The sequence below is a fragment of the Bos grunniens genome, chromosome 15 (assembly GCF_055505025.1).
Source record: "Bos grunniens cultivar Pamir isolate PY7600 chromosome 15, Bosgru_T2T1.0, whole genome shotgun sequence".
NCBI classification, from domain to species: domain Eukaryota; kingdom Metazoa; phylum Chordata; class Mammalia; order Artiodactyla; family Bovidae; genus Bos; species Bos grunniens.
In genome coordinates, this window is record NC_141179.1 from 37100930 (window position 1) to 37124559 (window position 23630).

General features: G+C 40.9%; 1 protein-coding gene across 50 annotated transcripts in view; it reads left to right on the forward strand.

Moving 5' to 3' along the window:
* Positions 1 to 15679, forward strand: part of SOX6 (SRY-box transcription factor 6) — a 719879-nt gene extending 704200 nt beyond the window's left edge. For 30 of the 50 annotated variants that reach the window (XM_086339818.1, XM_086339841.1, XM_086339823.1 and 27 more), the window contains one exon: positions 8894 to 9474. In XM_086339818.1, coding sequence (XP_086195944.1) covers positions 8894 to 9197 — 304 coding nt within the window. In that variant the 3' untranslated portion in view covers positions 9198 to 9474. Of the gene's footprint in view, positions 1 to 8893 lie in introns of all 50 variants that reach the window. The other 20 variants (XM_086339827.1, XM_086339833.1, XM_086339855.1 and 17 more) reach the window with 1 other exon arrangement.
* The last annotated feature ends 7951 nt before the right edge of the window (positions 15680 to 23630 follow it).

Genomic DNA, 23630 nt, shown 5'->3' on the forward strand with positions numbered 1-23630 from the left:
GGAAAATAAGAAAGCTTCACTTGAGTTGAAGAAAAGAGATACCTTAGAGGAGGAGTAAAGAACCTTTTATTTTTAAGGACGTTAAAAAAAAATAAATAACCTCATGGAACAAAAGGTTAGTTTCAGAAGCAGGTGTTTAAAAACAGAAAACTAATTTGGAAAGGTAAATAGAATACACACACAAAAAGGCCAATGAGAGCAGTCTGGGTCACTATACGCTACACTAGAGTGTCCTAGGGAGGAGCATGGGCTTCAGCATTTGCTTCAGACTCTGACTGTGCCATCTGCTTGGTCAAGTTATTTAACTTTTTCAAGCTTCTGTTTTCTCATGTGTGAAGTGAAACAAATAATAGTACCTATCTCAATAAGGCAATGCTTTTAAAAATGCTTTGTATAATCTTAGTATAATATCAATAATGGTGAATTCCTATCATTATTATCCTTATTAAACATGGATTTGCTATCACAGTAAAACTGTCTTTTATATCACATTAGACAATCAATGACGATGCCTTCAGAATATGCCTGAGTCCTATGTGAGGAATGGCACAGTCTGTATGGTAGAACCTTTTTGAGGTAAAGTGAGGCTGAAATCCCTTTGCTATTTGAGGATCCCTGTATATTAGCAGATGAAGATGTGCCAAAATAGGATATCAAATCCTTCTGTGTTATAAATGTTTACATTTTTAAAAAAGCAATGCTTTTAACTCCAAAAGTACAATACAGTATAATTGGGCAATTCACATGCTAATTAGAGTATTTATGAAATATACCAAATCACGGAACACGTTAGGAAGTATAGTTGTAGGTAAGAAAATGTAAATTTAAGACTGTATAATGTCTTCTTTTAATCCTGTTAGTGTATCCCTGAAAACGTATATAATCTCTTTTGAACAGAGAATCGAACGTTTAAATTTGAGACATTTTCTCATTCCGATCTTTCTCTCCTGTCATGTCCCCTGTGTTGCATAGTGGGTCCCTTTTGCCACAGTCTAGAAGATTAGCAAAAGCACCATTTTAGTTCCCTGATACTTATTTGAATATATGAGATGCAGTAATTCTATTTAGTCCCCTTTACGAAAGGCAACATTGACAATACCTCTGGATCAAAATACCTCAACACATAACAATGTATATAAAATGAAACTCTAAATCAACTCAATAGCATCTACCACTTATTGAATGCCTACTGTATATGAGGTATTTTAGGTATACAAACTACATAATCCTCTAAAATAAAGAAATCGAGGCTTTAAGAGGTCTGATGGCTACTGAGGGCTTCCAGGTAGCGCTTGTGAAAGAACCTACCTGCCAGTGCAGGTAGATGTAGAGACGAGGGTTTGATCCTTGGGTCAGGAAGATCCTCTGGAGTGGAAAATGGTACCCACTCCTTAATCCTTGCCTGGGAAATCCCATGAGCAGAGGAGCCTGGCAGGCTGAAGTCCATAGGGTCACACAGAGGCGGACGTGACAAGCAATTTAGCATGCACTCATGGCTACTGAAAGGTGAGAATGAAGTAAAGGATTAAATCAGGTCTCTGTCTCTGTCATGCCAAATGACTGAGAAACTGTCCTTACTATATTGCTTCAAAATAGGCCTCACAGTCCTATTCTGCACAGTCGTGAGTGTAACTATGCTATTTGAGGAAGAGCTCCTAGAACCTAGAGAAAATAAGGTCTTTTATCGTGGTATACAGTGGCATAAAGAACTTTGAAATTTAGAGACAAAGGATCCTGATGGTATAGGAGGTCCTTTGTGGAAGGCTCATTTTAAACTGAGGAATAGGGCTATGGATGTGCAAGCAATGGCCAGAATACTTCATTCTTTAATCGTCAATGCTGACTATTTTCCTCTGCCCGATTTTAATAGTACTTGCTACATAAAGCCAGATATTATTCCCACTTAAGGATTAGTATTCTCTTTTAAGTAGTTGTATTTGATAGATTATTAACTCCCTAGGGCTCATCTTTGGAAATTGATCTTCATTAGATGTGGGGTTATTACAAGAGGGAAATACAAACAAGAAATTCAAAGATTTCTATTGACATCTTGAGGGAATGGGGATGAGATCAATTTTTATAGCTGATTTTGAAAAGATGTACATAACTTTCAAGGCAATAAAGTTACATATATGGCTCAACATTGCCATGCATTTTACTGATGATACAACAGGAAGTTCAGTGAGTTAGATTTTTTTCACTTAGCTATTATGAAATGAATTTATCAATATATGAAATGGAGTAATGTCTCTAACCTTAGATTTAACCCTTTCAATTGATAGATTAAGTATCAGAGTTTTGTAATAATCCCAATAGGAGTACTATTAATGTTAAGATGAGAATTAGGGTTCATAGAGGTACAATATTGTCTTTTCCCAAAGAACTATGTCCAAATGAAATTCATTTCCAATTTGTTGAAGTTTTATTCAGTAATTTACCTAATCGAGAATTATGCAGATACTATGAAATATTAAAATTAGAGCTACTTTTTGAGTAACAATAATAGTAAATTATTGAATAATTATGCTGAGTTAATTATACCAATTATTGCAAACACAAAAACTTATAAGACAGGCAATACCATGCTCACTACAATGTTGAAAAACACAATATTCAGAGATGTTAAATAATTTGTCCAAGGTCACACAGCTAGTAAAGTGCAGAGCTAAGATTTAGACCAGGCTTATGTAAAACATCTTTCCTTTTCACCATTGCACATGAACTTTCAATTAGAGCCTACAAATTGTTTAGAGACCGTATAGTGTAAGTGGTTAAGAACGTCAATTCTGGAGCCAGACTGTGCTGGCTAAAATACTAGATCTGCTTCTTCCGGCTCTAGGAACTAGTGCAATTGTTGTTGTTTAGTCACTAAGTCATGCCTGACTCTGTTGTGATCCTGTGGACTGCAGCCCACCAGGCTCCTCTGTCCGTGGGATTTCCCAGGCAAGAATACTGGAGTAGATTGCCATTTCCTTCTCCAGGGGATCTTCCTAATCCAGGAATTGGACCTGTGTCTCTTGCTTGGCAAGCAGGTTCTTTATCACTGAGCCACCTGGGAAACCCATAGTGTCTTTCATTCTTCTGAACTCTCCACTTGCTCTTGGGAAACTTATTTAAACTCTGTGTACCTCAGTTTCCTCATATATGGAATGGGGATGACAATAATACCTACAACATCAGACCCTTCTGAAGACTGAATAACTTAATATATTGAAAGTGCTTGGACAATGTCTAGCGCATAGTAAGTCCCAAATTAGAGCAAATATTCTTATTCTGGAGAAATGATGCTATGTGTCAGGTATGTATTTCATATTGTAAAGAATTATGTTCTACTGGATTGTGGTATAAGTGATTTGAACATTTGCCATCTTAATCTTAAAGAGGTTGAATCAAGCCTATAAGATACTTACAAATTTAATTGAGTAGACTAGACATACTATTTTTAGTCTTGTCCTCCTATAGAGAAAGCTGGATTAGAATCTCTAATAGATAATATAAAAAGATATGCAACTTCTAATCTCCTGAGGAACAGACTTCATTGCCTTCATTTATAGATACTGTAAAAGTCTGAAGGATCAGCAAACAGGGCCTTTGACAACATAAATAAATAGTTCCATTGCAGTTGGCAAAGCTAGATTATATATTCCAGGAATGTTCTTGTGATTTGGAAACCACAATGCTGGACTTTATCAGGGTCAACTCAAACTCTACTTGGGCTAGGAGGGAGGGTTCTTAGACATCTCTACTCATATCAGCTACATATGTATACTTTTACAGACATCTACAACTTTTGTTTTGATGTGTACATTCATTACTTATAAAGCCCAATGCTTGCCAGCTATTCCTGTTTGTGAAATCTGCAGTGTTTGAATTTTGACTTTGCAATTGATCTGTAAAGGAAGGAAAAATGCTTTTCAGGAAAGTAATTTCCGATAGACAAAGCTTAAGCATGCTGGCTGGATTTTCCATTTTGTTAACTGATTAGTCAGTCATTTGGTAAGGGACTGGGCCTATCTGAAACCAGCTGTGTGCCTAACACTGTACTAAGTTAATATAGTACATTAATTCTATCCACAATGAGCTCTCAGAGAATGCTATAGTCAGAGAAGCCAGAGACTTACATGGATAGGTTAGCAAATAACAGTTTATTATATGTACACATGTATACATGCACACACAGAATACATTGCATGGTGCTCCATATGACGTATAATGAAGTACTAATTTCAATTATATAGATGAGCAAGTAAAGCTCAGAGGAAGGGAGATTACTACGCATTAGAGCCAGCTATAGTCCATTCCTGAAGAAGGGGGCTTGAGGTTTGGGTAGGGTCAGCCTGGTGAAAAGTACAGGTGAGTGAGTGAGTGTTCACTCAGTTGTGTCCGACTCTTTGAGACCCCATGGACTGTGGCCCACCAGGTTCCTCTGTTCATGGGATTCTCCAGGCAAGAATGCTGGAGTGGGTTGCCATTTCCTTCTCCAAAAGTACAGGTAGATATTCCTATTTTGGCATGAAGGAGAACATGAATATAAGGAAGAAATATGAAAATGTTCAATAATAAATAAAGAGGCTATCCTAAGAATTTTATCTGGCATTAAAGTAAGATATGTCGGGTAAAACAGTATTTTGGAAACTCTTGAAAGTTATACTCAATTTTTTTAGTCTATTTTTACGCTGATAATGACAATGAGGTATCAAGGCCAGCATAACAGTCAGCTTATGATTTTGTATCTTCAGAATCAATGGTAACCCAGAAGGGGCCTCTGTAGTCATTGTGGGAGTCCTTTTAAGTTCAGCTTGAACTCTTCTAGGGCTAGAGAGCTCACCACTTTCCAAGGGAGCTAGTTTCCTTATGGAACATCTTCTAATGCTGGAAAGTTCTTTCTTCTTAACTAGGCCATACTCGACCTTTCTGCTACTTTGTAAATTGGTTCTGATCCTCTTCTTTGGTCCATTCTAGAACAAATCTCTTCCTTTTGTGTGAAGAAAATCATTCAAGCATTTAAAGATAGTTATATTCACATTCCTTCTCCACTACCCTCTCTCCCATATATCTAAGAGCATTACATATTTTCTTCTCTAGAATGGGCTACCCAGCCTTTCATTTGTTTTCCCTTTTTTCACTAGTTCATTCATTCATTCATTTCATGTATTCAACAGATTTTTGTTGAGTGGTTCCTATGTTTCAGGCTCTGCCTAAACAGTGAAACATCCTCAGACTATATCAGTGAAACATCTATCTTCCTGAAGCTTGCATTCTAGTGGGGGACATTGGACAATTAATGAGTGAATGAATGAATAAATAAATATCAAATAGTAGTAAGTACCTTAGAACAAAGTAAATGAGGGAAAGGAGTAGGGAGTTTTAGAGGATGGAGTGCAATTTTAAAATGAGTGGATATAGATACCTCACTGAGAAGATAAACTTGAGCAAAGACATGAGGAGGTGAGGGAGCCAGCCATGCAGATATCTGGGAGAGCTAGGCAGAGTGTACAGCAACTGCAAAGATCTTGAGGTGAGATTGAGTCTGGCTTGTTCAAGAAATAATGGGGTCAGAGCAATAGGAGCATAATGAATAGGTGGGATGAGTACTAGGTGTCAGAGATACTAGGGAGCCAAATTCTGAAAGGACTTGTTGGCCATTGTGAAGACTTTGAATTTTATTCTGGGTGAGATCGATAAACATTGAAGAGTTATAAGCAAAAGAGTATTGTGATATGACTTAGGTTTTAAAAAGATCACTCTATCTACAGGGTTGACATGTTGTCAGAAGGGAATGTGCCCTGAACTAAGGAAGCAGACTCTTACAATAAAACAAATTAGAGTTGATGGTGGCTTAAACCAGGTTTGTAGAGCTAGAGGCGGCAAAAGTGGAGGGATTCTGAATATTATATATTCCTGAGAGCAAACCAATAGGAGTTGCTGATGGATTGGATATAGGGATTTAGGATTTGCCCCCGCAGTCAGAAGATGAAGTACTCATTAGCCAAGATCTGAAAGGCTATGAGAGGAGCAGGTATATGGGAGAATGATCAGCAGTTCAGTATTGCACCTTTAAGGTTGAGATGGTTTTTTTAACATACAAATCAGATAAGAAGTTTTATATGCATTTCCATCGTCAAGGAATGAAGGGGAATTGACCAGACAGGAAGTCGGTGGGGGTTGTAGGCAGTGGGTGACGCCATCTACTATCCCTCTACCACCTAGTAGTAGGCTTCTGAATATCTCCTGTCTCACTTTCAGAAAGATGTTTTGTTTGTTCGTTCTCAGTGTTCCATCACCAAGTTAATGTCCAAATACTTTTAAATATGTGCAACTCAGTGTAGAAGAGTTGGATTCTGATTCAGATTAAGTATTTTCCTGATAGTCTGAGCTTACCTTTCTCACCCTAATCTTGATATCTAGTAGAGAATTTGTGAAATAAGAAAGAATTCAACTCCTGGATATGGTACCTGTGTCACTTTGGACAACAACAAAAAATCTTTGGAACTTAATTGGTTACTTCATTTGTAAAATAGGGGAAGTGATATTTCTCTCTCAGGCTTATTGTGAGGATTAAAGAAGATAATGTAAAAACATCTAAGCATTATCCATAGCACATAATAAGAGGTCAATTCAAATTTATTTAATAACTATATAGATATTTTGATTTTAAAATACTGCAAAAAAATGACCACCTATTCTTTGCAAAAAGAAAATGTCCTTCATGAAAAGAAAATGTACCATTTGATAGTTTGCAAATGAAACAAACTAGTTCTATAGTTTGGTAATGGAACACTAAGAGCAAACAAATATAGATTCATTTACCAAATTGGGAAATCTGTAAAATGGGTTAATATTGCAGTAAAAGTTTTCACTCTACACTCATTATGTGATTAAGGCAAAAATATATTTTATTGCAATTATCCAAACTCAGTTAAAAAAAAAAAAAATCAATGAGGCATTTATTGCTTTGGGTAGGTTAGCATAAAATTTAATTGTGTCAATTCGCCCCAAACTTAGGAAGCAAGAAGTATACTGTTGTTAGAATTTGGTTCTATGAAAGGGAAGCCAGTATTTTATCAGATGTTTCTACACATGGATTTAGATTTCTCTATCCTCTTCTTTGGTACAGTCAAAATATCACTGCCAGCAACATAGAAAATGGATCAATGTCAGGGGCTTAGTATCAACTGGATGCCTACAGGCTCTGCAAGCTCAGGAATTTTTATGGAATATAGTAAGCAGAATGTGTCTGTATACTGAATATCTTTAGAGGAAAGAATGATGGAATTCAAGTCAGGTGATCTAGCTTCAAATCTCAGCAGTGCTGATTACTAAATATAGGATCTTAAGCAAGGTCTCGTTTTCTTCATCTGAAAACTGGGCATAATAATACCTCATGGAGTTACAATTTTAACTGGATGAGATAATCTATATGAAAATATTTTATGTTAGTTAAAGGTTAAGGCATCAATATTATGCCTCATAGTGTTTGACAGAGGTTGTTAAAGATAGCACTATCAGATACGCCACAGTGTAATTTTAGGCCATTTCTGTCATTTCTCCTTCTACCAGGCTGGAAAGCATACAACCCTTGAGAAATTATACTCCTTCAGGACGTTCAAAAAATAGCTGGTAACTTAGTTAATTATTCACAAATTCAGAGTATTTTCCTCTTAGATTGAGGTGGATAGAAAGTTTCAATGTAGGATTGAAACAAACATTCACTCTACAATTCAACGTTCAAATTCAACGTTCTCATTGAACGTTGAATTCTTATTCAACGTTCAATAAGAATCGTTCAAGTGATCGACTGACCTGAAGTCAAGTATTAAAAGGTGGAAGGACCTTCCAGGACTTCACTGATCCCAGCTTTTGTAAATGGATGGAAACTGAGGCTCAGAAAAGAGTTACAAGGGCAGTTTGAAGTGAATTTATATTAATGTCCCTAAAGATTGAGAAACACTTGGTGAATATTGCATCTATGAATGAATATTGTTTCAGTCCTATTCTTCGAGCTAGGTAGTAGGTCTTTCATTCTTTCAATATTTCAAGTTACAATGCCTCAAGGGAAATGAGAGACAGATAGCCATGTCTCCCTGCAGAGGGAGAGACTGACCTTTGTAAAGGCTCTGGTAAGTTTATTTGAACTAGAATGACATGATGACAGACTGATCTGGTGTGACCAAGCCTTGGCACCCACTAGGATCTAGGATGAGGCAACGTGTGTTGTTCTGTTAAGTAGCAAAGCTCTCAATGTTCTTCACTCCTGACTCCTTCAACCCTGGCTCCAGCCCAGGGCCACAGGAGTAATGACACCCAAGATGATCCTTCCATAATTAGGAAATAGAAGTTTCAATGAGCTTCCCTACAGGTTTAACCACAGAAATAAGTAGACATTTACATGAATACCAAATACATGCTTTACTGAATCTGACTCTGGGATGTATAGGATCCTTCCTCATCTTGATTCTTTCTTTATACAGCTCTCAAACCAAGGTGAAGACATAAACCTGCTTAACAGTGTCATTAAAGTATGTCTCATGTTACCAGCCTTTTTTTTTTTTTGTAATGTTCTAGGAGACCCTAAAAAAATGATCTCACAAGTAACTTTGTGGAGTTAGCTACAGTATTTGTTCCAAATGCCAAGGGTTATCAAAGCTTTGCTTCCATGTTGCAAAACCATCAATAAGTTGCTCCATTGTATTGCTTAACCTCAACCACATCATCAGTGAGGTTTGCAGAACTCCTCCAGGACACACCTTTGTCCTATTTCATCATTTGCTTAGAATTTCAAACAGACTCCCCTCTGAGACTGTGTGAGGGATGAATTCCAAAGCCACCCAGAAGAACACGTGTATATAGATATTTCCCTCTATTTTATTTTATTGTTTTTGAATCTATACAGGCAGCAGCCTCAGATTCCAATCACCACAGGAACAGGTGTTGTGTATCCTGGTGCTATTACTATGGCAACTACCACACCGTCACCTCAGATGACATCTGACTGCTCTAGCACCTCGGCCAGCCCAGAGCCCAGCCTCCCGGTCATCCAGAGCTCTTATGGTATGAAGACAGACGGCGGAAGCCTAGCTGGAAACGAAATGATTAATGGAGAGGATGAAATGGAAATGTATGATGACTATGAAGATGACCCCAAATCAGACTATAGCAGTGAAAATGAAGCCCCGGAAGCTGTCAGTGCCAACTGAGAAGTGTTTGTTTGCTGAATTAAAATACTCTGACATTTCACCTCCCCTCCCCCAACAAAAAAAATTCTTAAAGAGCCCGCATGCATTTGTGGCTCCACAATTACATCAGCAGAATGGTCTTAATTGTTTCGTAAAGCGTGAGACAGATTAAGTTTTCCCTGATTTTTCATGAACTTGAGTTTTTTTGTCGTTATTGTTATTGTTGTTGTTGTTTTTTAATTTAGGTGAAGACATATTAAATATGAGACACCAGGACTTGAAAACTTATCTCAACCCATAGCTGTCTTACAAGTCTTATATTTTTGTCTTACTTTTTTCTTTTGGATGTTGATAAAGGTTTAAGTTACTGTTTTAGATGGGGTTAAACATTCTCACTCAGGTATGCTGTGCCGGCCTACAGGTTGTGAATGTGTTTTTATTCTGAATTATTTTAGAAAACAACTGAGAATTTCATATTGTGAAACAGAACAAGTCCACGGCGTGTGCAGCTGCATGCAGAGCATATTCAAAAGGCCTCGGAATTCCATTTTTCCACGTGGAGAGTTAAACTTTGAATGTGCCAAACTTTTTCATAACTTTTGAATCTTAATATTTTAAAAGTCTTAAAGGAGACACTGCAAAGTCTTAGACAATCTTTGGCATCTTAAAATAAAATAGCAAACCACACATATTTTTTTTCCAGACAATGGTAAAGTACTCAGGAATCTGGAGACGAGATATTGTAAGGCATGAACAAGGTTGCCGCAGTGCATGGACCCAGTCGTGTTTGCCTCTTGACGTGCCCTCAGTGTGACGTGGTATGACGTGCACACACTGGAGCGGTCACCACACCAGATACCGACACGGTGGTCTTCTCTGCCTGAGACCACCTCTCACTACATCCATTATCCCTTTGCCTTTAACCCTGACATTCAGTCTTAACACATTTTTCTCTTAAATAATTTATTCATTCCAGAATGTCAAGGGTCCACTTACTATTTATTTAAAAAAAAAAATCGTTGGTGGCATTAATTTAATAATTCTTTTTTCTCACCCTCCTTCCCCAAAGAACTTTTCAACCCTTTTCACCTCCTTCTCCTGCTAGATACAAAAGATGTACATAGTGATTTTATGTCCCCAGAACATCTGGAAGCATTTCTGAAACAAGATACTACTAAATACCTATATAGTTGTTTTTGAACATCGGTGTAGATATGGCTGTAGAGCTGTGTATTTGGATACAGGTGTAGAGACTTACTGGAATGTCCCTGAGGTTCACCATGACTTTGAATCTTTTGCCAGAATTTTCCCCTAATTTAGTTAAGCAACAAGTGGTAGGATCTGCATCGGTGGCATTTCCCCTGAATGCCATTTAGCAGCAAGGGTCAACAGTGGTGACTGCCAGGCAGGAGAGTCCTGCGGCCAATCCTAAAGCCCAAAGCTGCGGGCCATGTAGGAGTCCACAGGGATGCTGTCACGGGCTGGCACCTCTTCACTGAGCTGCCTGTCCCATCTGGCACATCTAGAGAGTTCTTTGCAAAGTCCTCAGGATGCAAGAAGCCGCATGACAGCCTCAGAGCAATGACAGAGGCAAATTGTCATGATACATCCAGAGAATGAAAGAAAACAATAGGGAGGGAGAAGGAGGGGAAATACATTCCCTAAATGGGATGTTCCTACTGTTAATTCTGGGGAACAGATCACTCCTGGGGCAGCAGACGAGTTCCTCTGGCTCACTCCCTCCATCTGTGGCCGCGTGGGGGTCATGCCTATGTGTGAACAAGATTAACTGCCCGTGTCACACGAGGATTTTTCTGGAGATGTGCTGATGCGTTGGGAGGGCAGTGAGGCTTCCTTCCTCATCTCCTAATGACAGGGAGCTCAGCCATGCCATCTTGACCTTCCTGAATCCAGGACTGATTGCCTACGGGGGAGCCTCACCCCGAGTAGTTCAGTGGGAGAATGTCAGCAAATGGGACAGTTCACCTCATGGGACAACCAGAATCTGATCACCAGGACATAGGAACGGCCCCATCAGATTTCTTGAGCCATTTTGTCACTTGGAAGAAAATAGTGTACCTTCGTATTTATTTAAGAGTGCTCACGGCCATACCTAAGAGCGATAAATAGGTCTAGCCAAGACATTACTGTCTATGTCATTAGCTAGGAGTGCTCTCTATAAGCTGATTTAGGTACTGATAGGAATGTTTGGTTCTTAATATTGATTGGGGATTGGAACTTTGTTTTTGTACATTTATTTCAAATGAGGGGGAGGTCATTTTTCTAAAAAAAAAAAAATGAGTATTTATTATTGTCTTACTGGTTTCTTTTGATTATATACCTCTCCTCCTCAGTTCATTCTCACATTTTTTTTCCTCTTTCTCTTTGATTCTTGCTTTTGCCCTCTCCCACTCCTTTTTGATTTTGTTGCATAGGTAGAGTGCTGTATGGCTAGCATTGTATTGTATGTAATTAATTTTGCACAAAGGCAAACATTTAGAATAGTAGGTTAATTTTGTTTGTTTTTATGACCATGCCAAAATAATATTCTGGGCTGGTGGAGAACAAAGGACTGTTCTTTAGGACTGAAACTTGATTTTGCTTGTAGTTTAAAAAAAAAAGAAACAAAAAAAAGAAAACAACACAAAAAACCAACAAAAAACACACACACTCACAGATGTTGTTTCGTAAGTGTTATAAGCACTGGATATAAATGGTATTTTTTATCACTTCTGACTAATGTGAAGCTGTTGTACGAAAACTACATGAACAAAAGTCATCTGTTTCGACTCGTGTGGGCTTGCCTCACAGTTGCCGGATTTGAGTCATTTTTATGTCTTGTTATTTCATTTATTTATGCAAAATACATGTGTGTATGAACACTTTGTTTTAGCTCCAGCTCTGCCTCAGTACTGGGGTTCAGTTACTCCTAGCCATGTTCTTAAAAATGAAAGGCTATTCAGGAATGATCTGATTGTAAACGTCTCTTTCATTGGGTCAAACAGTGATGCTGTATTTGAATCTAAATTCTGCACATAAGCAGTTTATTCTATTTATTAGCCAAGTTTGGCTCTAAATATCCATGGAAATTAAGAATGACAATCATAGGGATCACTTCATTTTATTTTCAGTGGGGCTTAAACAAAGTTTTTATGATTTTACCATCTCATTTTAGATTTTTCTAATTGTGTAAATATAACATAGAAATAGAATTTATTTTTGGTTCATGAATATTTAGTGAAATATAAGTTATGTATTTCCTTTTTGTTCTCTATCCATGTATGTTGGTCCAGACTAGAAGTTGACAAGTCACTGTACCTCATGGGGTAGTGAATTATCAGCCACAGTGAGAGAGCAGAGCCCCACTTGCAGCTGGAGCAGGAAAACCCTTCACTCGGGTTCTCGTACAGTTTAGAACCCACTGTCCACAGACTCAGCCTTTCACTTTTTTTCTCATAGAAAGCTGATGAATTGAACATGGTGAATTTCCAGCACAGCTGGGAGGGAGTCAAATTTGCTCTGTGAATCCACATGAATCTTATAAGGTAGTCCTGTGACCATTTAATAGCATGAAGCATGAATGCCATTACAAAGGCAAAAATCTGCCTCTGAGATTGGCCATTAATGAAAGCCTCATCATGCCAATTAGATTAAAGAATGTTAATAAACTTTTTTTTTTCATTGCTCCCTATTTCATAATATCTTCAAATCAAAGGTAAACATCTCCATTTTGTTAAAGAACTTGCAGGATCAGGATTTTCTTTGTCACTTAGAATAGGGACACTGACAGACAATCCTGTCCTAAAAAAATGGACCATATGGAATAGGAAGGAAGGAAGGAAGCGAAGAAAGAAGGAAAGGAAGAAAGAAAGAAAAGAAAAGAAGCAAAGGAACGAAGAAAGAAAGAAGAAAAGAAGAAAGAGAAAGAAAGGGAAAGAAAGAAAGAGAGAGAGAAAGAAAAGGTCAGTCTGTGGACAGGAGGAGCCAGTCGAGCAGTGTCTCTGTTTCGCTGGCAGATGTGAGGTGGTATCTTTTCCAGGAAGGTACGAAAGCTTTGTTGTTTTCACCTGTATTCAGCTCACCCTTTCAGGAGCACATCAGTTCGCTCCACTTGGTATGTGATACTCTCCAACCTTGTCCTCAGGCCTGATTTGTTTGCCAGGGTCCCAACACCATCTCTCAGGCCAAGTTCTAAATTCAGGTGTGGGCTCACAGTGCTATTGAGCTTGTCAAATTCTGGCCTCCCCTGAACATGAGCCCCACTGGAGCCTGGGGTGTTTGAAAAGGGTGTGATCACTCTAGGGCTGAAATTAAAGGCTTCTTTCTTTTCCTTGTGAAGCCAGGCTGCTTCTCCGGAGCACACCCTCCCGAGCAGGGGGGCACAGGCACTAGTGAAAGCGGGGATTGTTTCGAGGAAGCCCATCTACCCCCAGTAGGAAGGCAGCCTGGTCACACCACAGCTGAGGCTGCTCCTCTTAATTCACTCATTCTGCAAAGAGGTGACCTCTACCTACTCATTAAGGAAAAGAAAAAGGATCGCTTCGTAGTTTTAAACCGCACGAGAAGTCCTGTACCAAGTGCCAACAACTGCAAAGAATGCAGCTAGAGGAATGTATTGAAATTATTACTGGGTCTTCCTTTTTAATGAGAATATGACAAAAAATGGTTGCTGTAGCCTTGCCTGATTTTGTATATGTTTGTCTAAGGACTGAGTTGGCACTTAAGCTCACTTCTCAAAGTATAATAATATTGTATGACCTCATTTGTCCTTTTACTAAAGCACTTGCATCATTTCCTTAAGTCATCTGTCCCCTGACATGTTTTCTTCCTTAATAAACAACTTCTGTCTGTTATTCCTGCCGATTATGTTCTGTTTCTGATGCCATGTACTATTGAGCGTAATCCTCTGCTAATATCACTGAAAATACTGATATGCAAACACTTTTCCCTTTCATCCCCACCCCATCTTTTCCTTTGGGGACAGATTTCTTTCCAAAAGCTCATGAACAAGTATTGGGAATGCTGGTACCTTGGAGGCAGGGCTAGAGGTGGGAGGGGGCAAGGCAGAAAGGTAAAGCTTAGTGCAGATTCTCTTCTGATTGTCGTCCATGGCAACACGAAAGCTGGAAGGCAACTCAGTGACATATCTTGCTCAGTACGTTCTTATTCCTGAAGAACCACAGGCAGAAAGTGAGGCCTCAGTGCTGGTGCTCTTGGAGTATGGGGAATGTGCAAATATTTAACTGTTTTGTATGCTGCACATTGCAGACCTGCTCGTGTGCATTCTCCGTTTGTCTTCCTTTGTCATATGTGTTTTTGCTTTTTTGAAAAAGTGCAGTCTTTATTGTACCCTTCTCCAGCTTGTAGCAAATTAGAATGCTTAGCATTTATGTTCATTCATTATTGTATTTGCCATGTAAAATTTTTATTACCTTAGACAAGCTTATAAGCTGTTACTACATAACTTATCTTATTGTAACTCTTTTATTTCCCGACATTGTAATTTGTTTGTGATGTATATTGTGAGATTGTATTCTATGTTAATTTAATCAGCACAATTCACTGACATGCTGGACTGACATGCTGGCTGCTGTTTCAAAGTGTAAAGTTTGTGTAGGGCTGTTGAGACAACTGCTACTCTGTTGCCAAGGTACTGCGCTGGTTCCTCTAGCAACACTGCGGGTGTGGCCCTTGGGACTGAGGGCATCGAATACACCCTTGAGCAAATTTTAACTGCAGATTTTCTTTGTAGAAATTCTATGTATAATGCAGGTACCTACTTGGCCCATGGCTGGTAACTATTTGGGCAATTAGAAAAAAAAAAAAAATAAGAACCATAAAAACTAGTGTCTATTGCTGCTTTGAATATGTTTGAAAGTCTGAAATGTAAATAGTTTATCAAAAAAAAATCTTGTACAGTCCAGTGTAAAGTTTTTAAATGACCTTAAAAGGGTTGTCATCACATCTTTCTCACACTCTCCTCCTGATAATGGAAAAAAAGTTTGCTAAGGATTAAAGAAATGAGAAAAAAAAGAGAATCTCTTCAGATTTCAAGGAATGAATCATTGTTCTTAGCTTTGTTGCATACACACACTTCTTGGATTTCGTTGTGCAGTATTGATGTGAGATAAAACTCAACATTGAATAACCTTTCAGTGGTACTTTTCAAAGTCTTCCCCTCCTCTGCCTCATAATTAAGGGAAAAGACAAAATTGAAAGACACACTGTCTTTATCTATCCTGGTGTATGTTGGCACCTTAGCTACTTTTTTTTTTTTCCTTTTTGCACAAGGTGCTTTCCTGATATGTTAAACATGCCATCTTTGGGTGATAATGTATATGCCATGGTGGGGCCTAGGCCCCTCAGGGGAGTGTCTATAAGAACTGCCTATTTATGCTCATTTACCTCAAGACTGTCCTCTCTACCCTTAATCTAGTCGTCATCACTCCATCTTTTGTACTGCTGTTGACACTTACAAATTAAAGATAAATTTTGTTTTATGACCTCCGTGTACGGCCTTGTCTCTGCCCTGCAGACTGTCCCTGCCCTGAAGCCTGGTCAGTCCTAGGCTTCCTCCTCCCTCTCGCCTCCCCCTACCCTCAGCGCTTGCTGCTGGAGCCTGCAGGGCTCCCTTATCCCACTTCTCTGCCACTCCCTGCTTCTGCCTTGCTGGGAGGTAAGGCTCAGGAAACCTTCAAACCCCTTAGCCTGGGAGACTTGCCTGTTTTTTCCCTTGTGGAGGCTACACAGCTGCAGCAGGAAATGCTTGTGGATTCAGACGGTAGGAACAGGATCCAAGGCGGATTTTTTTGTCAAGAGAAGATGAGAAAGAATGTCACTTCCTATTTGCCTGACTTCTTCATGAGAGTGAAACGGTTTATGAAAACTCCCAGCATTCCTAGGTATGAACGAATCTCAAGGGCCAGCCTCTCATCTGACATCAACTTCTACAGGCCTAGCAGCCAAGAGTGGAAAATGCTGCACTTCTGGAACCGTCGCCTCCACTGTGGTTGGGAGCGGTTGGCTGATTTCTCAGCTGCTTCTGCAGCCATGAGTTGGCTCAAGAGTGAATGATATCAGCCTCTTAATGGTCTGGGGTCTGGAGGTGGGGTAGTGGCCAGGAGACTGGCCAAACCAGCCAAGCCAGTGCTGTGGATCCAGAGGTTAGTGACCAAGGCCTGGAGAGGGAAACCAAGGGCTCAGGGGAGAGAGGGGAGGCACTTCGTTGCTCACACCCTGGGGCCTGACCACCACCCTGGGACTCTCATTTCTCCTTTTGTTTGAAGTAAATCTGTGCTGTTTTCTGTTTGCAAAATTTCCTCTTCTCTTTCAAAGTGAAAGTGAAGCCGCTCAGTCATGTCTGACTCTCTGCGACCCCATGGACTCTAGCCTACGAGACTCCTCCATCCATGGGAGTTTCCAGGCAAGAGTACTAGAGTGGGTTGCCATTTCCTTCTGCAGGGGATCTTCCTGATTCAGGGATCGAACCCTGGTCTCCCGCATTGTAGGCAGACGTTTTACCATCTGAGCCACCAGGGAAGTTCCTCTTTCAAACCCCACCCCAGATACTACCAACTTATCACTACCTTATCGGGCCTCTCCCTGCTCCCCAGGCAGTTTCAGGCTCTCCCTCAGGGCTCCCAAGGTACATGGAAAGAACCTCAATGATCACGTTATCTCATTGTAATAACCTGTTTCTGTGTCTGTCTTTTCTGCTAGATAACAAGCTACTGAAACCAAGGACTGTACCTTGGTCCTCCCAGCTCCCAGCACAGTGCTTGGCACAGAATAAGTGCTCAAAACTTGTTTGTGGAATGAATGTATGAGCGGTGGCAACTTGGCCTCTCTGTGTGTTACAGATGCCTCTGAGGATCAGGGTCTTAGACAGTGGAGTGAGGGAGCCTGTAGAGGACCGTAGTATTAGTTGTTTCATTTGGAGAATATTTTTACTTAAAACATCTGTAGTCATTTGGAGGGGATCACTTCAAGACAGAGTGACGGTTTCTCTTGATCAGACTTGAGGGAATCATTCCCATGCTTTGAATGCCCAAGTTTCTGAGCCTAGCGTCACTGCTCTGTCCTTCTTCCCAGGCATCCTGGCTAACGTATGGAAAAGACAAACCAGAAATACAAAGTTTTATGGATTTGTCCTACTCCTTGCTTGACATTCCAAGGCCCAAGATTACCTTTCACTCTGCCCAGCGACGAGTATTGGCAGGCCCACCCCATGGACATCCACCACAGAAGCAGGGGGCTTCTTAGCTTCTCTGCCTGCTGGGGAGAAGAAAGGTAGTGACCTCACAAGCTGTTTATTTAGTACATACTCCTTCTTCAACAAGAGAAACTCATGGTCCAGGTAATAATGACTCTTTCCCTTAATAGTGATCTAGAGCCTTGCTTCCTGAAAATACAGTTCATGGATCAGCCTCATCATCACTTGGGACACATTAAAGCACTTCCTGGACCAGGCTGAGTAGCAGGCTCTGATATACAGGAGGATCTGATAACTATAATCTACCTCTTCTTAGTCAATAACACACCATGGCATCGAGAGGTTAAGGATTATTGTCCTCATTTGAATTGTGAAAGTCAATGGCACCCCACTCCAGTACTCTTGCCTGGAAAATCCAACGGATGGAGGAGCCTGGTGGGCTGCAGTCCATGCGGTCGCTAAGAGTCGGACACGACTGAGCGACTTCACTTCACTTTTCACTTTCATGCATTGGAGAAGGAAATGGCAACCCACTCCAGTGTTCTTGCCTGGAGAATCCAGGGACGGGGGAGCCTGGTGGGCTGCCATCTATGGGGTCGCACAGAGTCGGACACGGCTGAAGTGACTTAGCAGCAGCAGCAGAGACAGGAAATGACCTACCCAAAGTCAGACTTCCCTGATGGTTCAGACCGTAAAGAATCCACCTGCAATGTGGAAGATCTGGGTTTGAACCCTGGGTTGGGAAGATCCCCTGGAGAAGGGAACGGTTACCCATTTCAGTATTCTTGCCTAGAGAATTCCAAGGACAGAGAAGCCTGGAAGGCTACAGTCCATGGGGTTGCAAAGAGTAGGACAGGACTGAGTGACTTTCACTTCACATACAAAGTCATGCAGAGATTAAATAGCAGTGTCAGAATGCACACTTGTATGTTTCCATTTTAAAAACAGTTGACAGTATTGCATACGGCCCCACAATAGTCTGTGGAGATCACAACCCTGAGTCAACTCCAGCTGTCACCAGGCATCCTGGGGTGTGTCACTGTGGGCGCACTGAGGCATCTAGGGGCAGGGGCCTTTGACAGCTCCGACCCCTGCTCTGGCTGGGCCTGGCCCAAGAGAGACCCCCCAGCTCTCTTAAGAACTTGTTCTGCTGCTACTGCTAAGTTGCTTCAGTCGTGTCCGACTCTGTGTGGCCCCATAGACGGCAGCCCACCAGGCTCCGCCGTCCCTGGGATTCTCCAGGCAAGAATACTGGAGTGGGTTGCCATTTCCTTCTCCAATGCATGAAAGTAAAAAGCGAAAGTGAAGTCGCTCAGTCCTTAGCGACCCCATGGACTGCAGCCTACCAGGCTCCTCCATCCATGGGATTTGCCAGGCAAGAGTACTGGAGTGGGTTGGTCCCTCAAAAATTCTCCTTTTTTCCGGAAAATGTGAATTGCTCTGAAATGATCTGATTGCACTGGTCACATATGTTGTATTGTGTCACAGCAATCTAATGGATTCCTTTGTCTCATTCACTTTTTTTAATCCTATAGTCCTGGCACATACTACTTTCTCCATACATGTGTGTATTCTTAAAACACTTAAGAATAGGGCTTCCCTTGTAGCTCAGTAGGTAAAGAATCTGCCTGCGATGGAGGAGACCTAGGTTTAATTCCTGGATCGGGAAGATTCCCTGGAAATGGCAGGGAGAAAGAAAATGGCAACCCACTCCAGTATTCTTGTCTGGAGAATTCCATGGACAGAGGAGCTTAGCAGGCTACAGTCCATGGAGTCTCAAGAGTTGGACATGACTTAGTGACTAAACCACCACCATTCTTAAAACAATTTGAAAAATGAAGGAATGAACTCTTCATCTCTGAATTCCAAATCTTCTATACTCTGCAACTGGCAATTTTTTTTTTTGGCCTATCTCCTATGGCTTGTGACTCTCCAGACACATCAGGCTGTTTGTAGTGTGTTTTCCCATGTCTTTGGACTTTGGTCAATTCATGTTCCCTGTCGAAATTGCCCTTGCCCCACTTCTGCAATCACCATCTTTCCTTCCAGGACCAACTTGAAGTATATCTCCTTCAACAACCTCTACAAAAATCCTGAGTCTACGATGTAGCAGAAGCTTCATTAAATGTTTCGTTTAACCCTTAACAACTGCTCTGAATGGTAGGTATCATTCTCCCTGTTTCACAGGAGATACTACAACTGGGATAAATAAATTTGCTTGGTCAGGGTCTCTCAGTTAGTCAGAATGTCTTTTGTTTGGAGGGGCTGCCTCTCAGATATCTTCAGCTCAGAATGAATATCTCTCTCTGGTTCAGAGTTTCTTAACCTTTTATTTTTTTATTCATTATCACTCCTCAAGGAGACTTTTGTACACTTTCTTCCCCAATAGTGCTCTACCACCATGGAATTTAAGAACCTGCTTGTGTACTGTATGTGCAGCTATGCTTTATTCATTAAAAAAAAAATGATTTTTCACCCCCTATGAGCCAATTTGAGTTAAATTCACCCATTCCAGTCCATTTGAGTTCCCTGATTCCTAGAATGTCGACGTTCACTCTTGCCATCTCCTGTTTGACCACTTCCAATTTGCCTTGATTCATGGACCTGACATTCCAGGTTCCTATGCAATATTGCTCTTTACAGCATCGGACCTTGCTTCTATCACCAGTAACATCCACAGCTGGGTATTGTTTTTGCTTTGGCTCCATCCCTTCATTCTTTCTGGAGTTATTTTCCACTGATCTCCAGTAGCATATTGGGCACCTACCGACTTGGGGAGTTCCTCTTTCAGTATCCTATCATTTTGCCTTTTCATACTGTTCATGGGGTTCTCAAGGCAAGAATACTGAGGTGGTTTGCCATTCCCTTCTCCAATGGACCACATTCTGTCAGAACTCTCCACCATGACCCTCTGTCTTGGGTGGCCCCACACGGCATGGCTTAGTTTCATTGAGTTAGACAAGGCTGTGGTCCATGTGATCAGACTGGCTAGTTTTCTGTGATTATGGTTTCAGTGTATCTGCCCTCTGATGCCCTCTCACAACACCTACCATCTTCCTTGGGTTTCTCTTACTTTGGATGTGGGGTATCTCTTTACAGCTGCTCCAGCAAAGCATAGCCGCTGCTTCTTACCTTGGACTAGGGGTTATCTCCTCACAGCCTCCCCTCCTGACCTCGAACATGGAGTAGCTTCTGTCTACCCTCCTGTACCCGCGCAGTCGCCCCTCCTTGGATGTGGGGTGTGTGGTAGCTCCTCTTGGCCACACTTCTGCGTGGTCCATCACAGCCGGACGCTGCTACTGCTGTGGGCAGGAATCCCTTAGAAGAAATGGAGTAGCCATCATGGTCAACAAAAGAGTCCAAAATGCAGTACTTGGATGCAATCTCAAAAACGACAGAATGATCTCTGTTCATTTCCAAGGCAAACCATTCAATATCACAGTAATCCAAGTCTATGCCCCAATCAGTAATGCTGAAGAAGCTGAAGTTGAATGGTTCTATGAAGACCTACAAACCTTTTAGAACTAACACCCGAAAGAGATGTCCTTTTCATTATAGGGAAATGGAATGCAAAAGTAGGAAGTCAAGAAACACCTGGAGTAACAGGCAAATTTGGCCTTGGAAATGGCATGAAGCAGGGCAAAGACTAATAGAGTTTTGTCAAGAGAACGCACCGGTCATAACAAATACCCTCTTCCAACAACACAAGAGAAGACTCTACACATGGACATCACCAGATGGTCAACACCGAAATCAGATTGATTATATTCTTTGCAGCCAAAGATGGAGAAGCTCTATACAGTCAGCAAAAACAAGACCAGGAGCTGACTGTGGCTCAGATCATGAACTCCTTATTGCCAAATTCAGACTTAAATTGAAGAAAGTGGGGAAAACCACTAGACCATTCAGGCATGACCTAAATCAAATTCCTAATGATTATACAGTGGAAGTGAGAAATAGATTTAAGGGCCTAGATCTGATAGATAGAGTGCCTGATGAACTACGGAATGAGGTTCGTGACATTGTTTAGGAGACAGGGATCAAGACCATCCCCATGGAAAAGAAATGCAAAAAAGCAAAATGGCTGTCTGAGGAGGTCTTACAAATAGCTGTGAGAAAAAGAGAAGCAAAAAGCAAAGGAGAAAAGGAAAGATATAAGGATCTGAATGTAGAGTTCCAAAGGATAGCAAGGAGAGATAAGGAAGCCTTCCTCAGCAATCAATGCAAATAAATAGAGGATAACAACAGAATGGGAAAGACTAGAGATCTCTTCAAGAAAATTAGAGATACCAAGGGAACATTTCATGCAAAGATGGGCTCGATAAAGGACAGAAATGGTATGGACCTAACAGAAGCAGTAGCTATTAAGAAGAGGTGGCAAGAATACACAGAAGAACTGTACAAAAAAGAGCTTCATGACCCAGATAATTACAATGGTGTGATCACTCACCTAGAGCCAGACATCCTGGAATGGGAAGTCAAGTGGGCCTTAGAAAGCATCACTATGAACAAAGTTAGTGGAGGTGATGGAATTCCAGTTGAGCTATTTCAAATCCTGAAAGATGCTGCTGTGAAAGTGCTGCACTCAATATGCCAGCAAATTTGGAAAAGTCAGCAGTGGCCACAGGACTGGAAAAGGTCAGTTTTCATTCCAGTCCCAAAGAATGCTCAAACTACCGCACAATGGCACTCATCTCACACGCTAGTAAAGTAATGCTCAAAATTCTCCAAGCCAGGCTTCAGCAGTACATGAACCATGAACTTCCAGATGTTCAAGCTGGTTTTAGAAAAGGCAGAGGAACCAGAGATCAAATTGCCAACATCCGCTGGATCATGGAAAAAGCAAGAGAGTTCCAGAAAAAACATCTATTTCTGCTTTATTGACTATGCCAAAGCCTTTGACTGTGTGGATCACAATAAACTGTGGAAAATTCTTCAAGAGATGGGAATACCAGACCACCTGACCTGCCTCTTGAGAAACCGATATGCAGGTCAGGAAGCAACAGTTAGAACTGGACATGGAACAACAGACTGGTTCCAAATAGGAAAAGGAGTCCGTCAAGGCTGTATATTGTCACTCTGCTTATTTAACTTATATGCAGAGTACATCATAAGAAATGCGGGGCTGGAAGAAGCATAAGCTGGAATCAAGATCACTTGGAAAAATATCAATAACCTCAGATATGCAGATGACACCACCCTTATGGCAGAAAGTGAAGAGGAAATAAAAAGCCTCTTGATGAAAGTGAAAGAGGAGAGTGAATAAGTTGGCTTAAAGCTCAACATTCAGAAAACGAAGATGATGGCATCTGGTCCCATCACTTCATGGGAAATAGATGGGGAAACAGTGGAAACAGTGTCAGACTTTATTTTGGGGGGCTCCAAAATCACTGCAAATGGTGATTGCAGCCATGAAATTAAAAGACACTTACTCCTTGGAAGGAAAGTTAAGACCAACCCAGATAGCATATTCAAAAGCAGAGACATTATTTTGCCAACAAAGGTCCGTCTAGTCAAGGCTATGGTTTTTCCAGTGGTCATGTATGGATGTGAGAGTTGGACTGTGAAGAAAGCTGAGCGCCAAAGAATTGATGCTTTTGAACTGTGGTGTTGGAGAAGACTCTTGAGAGTCCCTTGGACTGCAAGGGGATCCAACCAGTCCATCCTAAAGGAGATCAGTCCTGGGTGTTCATTGGAAGGACTGATGCTAAAGCTGAAACTCCAATACTTTGGCCACCTCATGTGAAGAGTTGATTGATTGGAAAAGACTCTGATGCTGGGAGGGATTAGGGGCAGGAGGAGAAGGGGACGAGAGGATGAGATGGCTGGATAGCATCACCAACTCGATGCACATGAGTTTGAGTGAACTCCGGGAGTTAGTGATGGACAGGGAGGCCTGGCGCGCTGTGATTCATGGGGTCGCAAAGAGTCGGACACAACTGAGTGACTGAACTGAACTGATGAGCCAATTTTTGTCCCTTTGGCGGCCCATTACCCTTATTGAGAATACATGCTCTGTATCAAGTTCACTTTGAGGTCTGGCCCTTACCATGAGCTTGTAATAGTTTCCTTACTGTACATTGAATACTGCATTCTGTTTACTAGGGCTTAGTAGCAATTTTCCACAAAACGTGGAGATATGAAACAACCATTTATTATTCTCATAAATTCTGTGAGTTCAAAAATTTGAACAGGGCACAATAGAAGGTTTTTCTCTATTCTGCAATGTCTGGGACCTCAGC